At 44.9% G+C, this 6,266-nt stretch overlaps 1 protein-coding gene across 1 annotated transcript in view; it reads right to left on the bottom strand.

The window, feature by feature from the left end:
* Nucleotides 1-6,026, bottom strand: part of LOC124024913 (voltage-dependent P/Q-type calcium channel subunit alpha-1A-like) — a 76,840-nt gene extending 70,814 nt beyond the window's left edge. Inside the window, 2 exon segments of the mRNA XM_046338647.1 lie at nucleotides 5,396-5,535; nucleotides 5,926-6,026. Coding sequence (XP_046194603.1) covers nucleotides 5,396-5,535; nucleotides 5,926-6,018 — 233 coding nt within the window. The 5' untranslated portion in view covers nucleotides 6,019-6,026.
* Between the last annotated feature and the right edge of the window lie 240 nt (nucleotides 6,027-6,266).

Genomic DNA, 6,266 nt, shown 5'->3' with positions numbered 1-6,266 from the left:
TGTCTCTTCCCTCTCTCTATCTCTATGTCCCCCTCGACACCTCCTCTCTATCTCTCTCTATCTCTGTCCCCCTCGACACCTCCTCTCTCTATCTCTATCTCTCCCTCGACACCTCCTCTCTATCTCTCTCCTCTCTCTATCTCTGTCCCCCTCGACACCTCCTATCTCTATCTCTATGTCCCCCTCGACACCTCCTCTATGTCTCTTCCCTCTCTCTATCTCTGTCCCCCTCGACACCTCCTCTCTCTATCTCTATCTCTATGTCCCCCTCGACACATCCTCTCTATCTCTCTCCTCTCTCTATCTCTATGTCCCCCTCGACACCTCCTCTCTATCTCTCTCCTCTCTCTATCTCTATGTCCCCCTCGACACCTCCTCTCTGTCTTTTCCCTCTCTCTCTCCCTCCCTCCTCTCTCTTTGTGAGGTGACATTTCACTGGTGCCCTGCTTGTTGCTCCCTGCAGCGCCACTCTGATCTAGCCTCAGTGTGTGTGTGGGTGTGTGTGTGTGTGTGTGTGTGTGTGTGTGTGTGTGTGTGTGTGTGTGTGTGTGTGTGTGTGTGTGTGTGTGTGTGTGTGTGTGTGTGTGTGTGTGTGTCTGCTCATTAAAGGGAGACAGCGATGGAGAGGGTGATGCCCTGATTACACACACACACCTTGTCAAACGAGACCTCTGCTGTGTGTGTGTGTGTGTGTGTGTGTGTGTGTGTGTGTGTGTGTGTGTGTGTGTGTGTGTGTGTGTGTGTGTGTGTGTGTGTGTGTGTGTGTGTGTGTGTGTGTGTGTGTGTGTGTGTGTGTGTGTGTGTGTGTGTGTGTGTCTACCCAGCTGACTGTATATCTTAATGTCCTCCTTTCCCTCTCTCTACATGCTGTGTATCTTTCCAGGTCTTTCTTTTTCTCAACCATCCCCCTTTTTCTCACGATAGTCTAACCCCTCCTTTTACTGCTGCTGCTCTCTCCAGCTCCTCTCTTCCTCCTCTCTCCAGCTCCTCTCGTCCTCCTCTCTCCAACTCCTCTCTTCCTCCTCTCTCTCTCTCCTCTCTCTGTCTCTCTCTGTCTCTCTCTCTGTCTCTCTCTCTGTCTCTCTCTCTCTCTCTCTCTCTCTCTCTCTCTCTCCCTCTCTCTCTCTCGACATGCTGCTCACTTGCTATGGTACAGCAGCCATTTTTAGATCACACATCAAACAAACACACCCTCCTGTCTCACTCTCCCCCTGCATCTCTCTTTCTTCTTTCTCTTTTGAACAAATGCGTGCACACACACACACACACACACACGCACACACACACACGCACGCACACACACACACACACACACACACACACACACACACACACACACACACACACACACACACACACACACACACACACACACACACACACACACACACACACACACACACACACACACACACACACACACACACACACACACACACACACACACACACACACACACACACACACACACCTATCTGCAGTATGTATATATATATCAGTCAGTCTCTGTCTGTCTGTCTGTCTGTCTGTCTGTCTGTCTGTCTGTCTGTCTGTCTGTCTGTCTGTCTGTCTGTCTGTCTGTCTGTCTGTCTGTCTGTCTGTCTGTCTGTCTGTCTGTCTGTCTGTCTGTCTGTCTGTCTGTCTGTCTGTCTGTCTGTCTGTCTGTCTGTCTGTCTGTCTGTCTGTCTGTCTGTTTGCCAGTCAGTGTGTATGGATATTAATCTTTAGACTGATCAGGGGGCCATTAATTCTGGAGTTTCCTCAGTCCAGACACACATGGACGGGAGCCAAGAGATGGGACCAGACTACATCTACACACATAAGATGGGACCAGACTATATCTACACACATAAGATGGGACCAGACTACATCTACAGACATAAGATGGGACCAGACTACATCTACAGACATAAGATGGGACCAGACTACATCTACAGACATAAGATGGGACCAGACTACATCTACAGACATAAGATGGGACCAGACTACATCTACAGACATAAGATGGGACCAGACTACATCTACAGACATAAGATGGGACCAGACTATATCTACACACATAAGATGGGACCAGACTACATCTACAGACATAAGATGGGACCAGACTATATCTACAGACATAAGATGGGACCAGACTATATCTACAGACATAAGATGGGACCAGACTATATCTACACACATAAGATGGGACCAGACTATATCTACACACATAAGATGGGACCAGACTACATCTACAGGCATAAGATGGGACCAGACTATATCTACACACATAAGATGGGACCAGACTACATCTACAGACATACGATGGGACCAGACTACATCTACAGACATAAGATGGGACCAGACTACATCTACAGACATACGATGGGATCAGACTACATCTACAGACATAAGATGGGACCAGACTACATCTACACACATAAGATGGGACCAGACTACATCTACAGACATACGATGGGACCAGACTACATCTACAGACATAAGATGGGACCAGACTACATCTACAGACATAAGATGGGACCAGACTACATCGACAGGCATAAGATGGGACCAGACTACATCTACAGACATAGGATGGGACCAGACTACATCTACAGACATAAGATGGGACCAGACTACATCTACACACATAAGATGGGACCAGACTACATCTACAGACATAAGATGGGACCAGACTACATCTACACACATAAGATGGGACCAGACTACATCTACACACATAAGATGGGACCAGACTACATCTACAGACATAAGATGGGACCAGACTACATCTACACACATAAGATGGGACCAGACTACATCTACAGACATACGATGGGACCAGACTACATCTACAGACATAAGATGGGACCAGACTACATCTACAGACATACGATGGGACCAGACTACATCTACACACATAAGATGGGACCAGACTACATCTACAGACATAAGATGGGACCAGACTACATCTACAGACATACGATGGGACCAGACTACATCTACAGACATAAGATGGGACCAGACTATATCTACACACATAAGATGGGACCAGACTACATCTACACACATAAGATGGGACCAGACTACATCTACACACATAAGATGGGACCAGACTATATCTACAGACATAAGATGGGACCAGACTACATCTACAGACATACGATGGGACCAGACTACATCTACAGACATAAGATGGGACCAGACTATATCTACACACATAAGATGGGACCAGACTACATCTACACACATAAGATGGGACCAGACTACATCTGCACACATAAGATGGGACCAGACTATATCTACACACATAAGATGGGACCAGACTACATCTACACGCATAAGGATTTCCAGCAATGACATCAAGAGTGTGTGTGTGTATGTGTGTATGTGTGTGTGTGTGTGTGTGTGTGTGTGTGTGTGTGTGTGTGTGTGTGTGTGTGTGTGTGTGTGTGTGTGTGTGTGTGTGTGTGTGTGTGTGTGTGTGTGTGTGTGTGTGTGTGTGTGTGTGTGTGTGTGTGTGTGTACTGTGAGAAGGTGTCACTTGCATCAAGCATATTAGCGTGTGAACACACACTGAGCACTAGTACAAAATCATCCACAGGCCGAATTTGTCCCGCAGCCCGCCAGTTGACAATCCCTGATGTATGGTATCTAGACAGTAGTTATGGTCTGATCCCTGATGTATGGTATGTAGACAGTAGTTATGGTATGATACCTGATGTATGGTATGTAGACAGTAGTTATGGTATGATACCTGATGTATGGTATGTAGACAGTAGTTATGGTCTGATACCTGATGTATGGTATGTAGACAGTAGTTATGGTCTGATACCTGATGTATGGTATGTAGACAGTAGTTATGGTCTGATACCTGATGTATGGTATGTAGACAGTAGTTATGGTATGATACCTGATGTATGGTATGTAGACAGTAGTTATGGTCTGATACCTGATGTATGGTATGTAGACCTGATGTATGTAGTTATGGTCTGATACCTGATGTATGGTATATAGACAGTAGTTATGGTCTGATACCTGATGTATGGTATGTAGACAGTAGTTATGGTCTGATCCCTGATGTATGGTATGTAGACAGTAGTTATGGTCTGATCCCTGATGTATGGTATGTAGACAGTAGTTATGGTATGATCCCTGATGTATGGTATGTAGACAGTAGTTATGGTCTGATCCCTGATGTATGGTATGTAGACAGTAGTTATGGTATGATCCCTGATGTATGGTATGTAGACAGTAGTTATGGTATGATCCCTGATGTATGGTCTGATACCTGATGTATGGTATGTAGACAGTAGTTATGGTATGATCCCTGATGTATGGTCTGATACCTGATGTATGGTATGTAGACAGTAGTTATGGTCTGATCCCTGATGTATGGTATGTAGACAGTAGTTATGGTATGATACCTGATGTATGGTCTGATACCTGATGTATGGTATGTAGACAGTAGTTATGGTCTGATCCCTGATGTATGGTATGTAGACAGTAGTTATGGTATGATCCCTGATGTATGGTATGTATGTTATGGTCTGATCCCTGATGTATGGTATGTAGACAGTAGTTATGGTCTGATACCTGATGTAGTATGTAGACAGTAGTTATGGTCTGATCCTGATGTATGGTATGTAGACATACCTGATAGTTATGTTATGTATGATCCCTGATGTATGGTCTGATACCTGATGTATGGTATGTAGACAGTAGTTATGGTCTGATCCCTGATGTATGGTATGTAGACAGTAGTTATGGTCTGATCCCTGATGTATGGTATGTAGACAGTAGTTATGGTCTGATACCTGATGTATGGTATGTAGACAGTAGTTATGGTATGATACCTGATGTATGGTATGTAGACAGTAGTTATGGTATGATCCCTGATGTATGGTATGTAGACAGTAGTTATGGTCTGATACCTGATGTATGGTATGTAGACAGTAGTTATGGTATGATACCTGATGTATGGTATGTAGACAGTAGTTATGGTCTGATACCTGATGTATGGTATGTAGACAGTAGTTATGGTCTGATCCTGATGTATGGTATGTAGACAGTAGTTATGGTCTGATCCTGATGTATGGTATGTAGACAGTAGTTATGGTCTGATCCCTGATGTATGGTATGTAGACAGTAGTTATGGTCTGATACCTGATGTGATGTATGTTATGTCTGATACCTGATGTATAGTTATGGTCTGATACCTGATGTATGGTATGTAGACAGTAGTTATGGTCTGATACCTGATGTATGGTATGTAGACAGTAGTTATGGTCTGATCCCTGATGTATGGTATGTAGACAGTAGTTATGGTCTGATCCCTGATGTATGGTATGTAGACAGATGTATGGTATGTAGACAGTAGTTAAGGTATAAAACAATGCAACAATAAGGTACTTACCCAGTGAGCACTACTACAAAGTCCATAGCGTTCCATCCATTCCTCAGGTAGGAGCCCTTATGGAGGGCAAAGCCCAGAGCCAGAATCTTTATACCTGACTCAAAACAGAAGATGGCTATGAAGTAGGGCTCTGTATCATCCTAATGGAGAGAAGGGGAGAGAGGGGGGTGAAAGAGAGAGAGAGGGAGAGAGAGAGAGGGAGGGAGGGGGAGAGAGGAGGGAGGGGGTGAGAGAGAGAGCGAGAGAGAGAGAGAGGGAGGGAGGGGGAGAGAGAGAGGGGGTGAGAGAGAGGGGAGGGGGGGGAGGGAGGGGGTGAGAGAGAGGAGGGAGGGAGGGGGAGAGAGAGAGAGAGAAAGGAGGGAGGGAGAGAGAGACAGGGGGAGAGAGACAGGGGAGAGAGACAGAGAGAGGGGAGAGAAAGAGAGGTTTAGAATATGGCATTTCGGGAAAAAAGCATTGTGTGCACCTTTGTTGTGTGTGTGTGTGTGCGTGCGTGTGTGTGTGTGTGTGCGTGTGTGTGTTGTTCTCACCAGTCTCTCAGAAAGAGGAGTTTTGTCATTCTCAGGTAAATGCTGTTCCAGAGCCAGGACGATACAGTTAGCTATGATGGTTGCCAAAATCATCCATTCAAAAGGAGTAAGGCTGGAGTTAAGGCCAGTAACATGGGACAATATATACACATATATCTAATAATACAAACATCAATCATCTTAAAGTGACAGTCCCCAAAATCTGGCATGAGAATGACTTAAACAAAGATGTATATGTTTATATGACTTATTGGATTGACTCAATAAGTCACAAGACAGCAATCCAGACCTTCCTAGGACCATGGAAATGTCCTCTGTAGAATAACCCTATATTTGTATGC

Source organism: Oncorhynchus gorbuscha, unplaced genomic scaffold, assembly GCF_021184085.1.
Source record: "Oncorhynchus gorbuscha isolate QuinsamMale2020 ecotype Even-year unplaced genomic scaffold, OgorEven_v1.0 Un_scaffold_2066, whole genome shotgun sequence".
Lineage (NCBI taxonomy): Eukaryota > Metazoa > Chordata > Actinopteri > Salmoniformes > Salmonidae > Oncorhynchus > Oncorhynchus gorbuscha.
The sequence above is the reverse complement of the archived record's forward strand: the minus strand, read 5'-3'. Positions and strand labels throughout refer to the sequence as shown.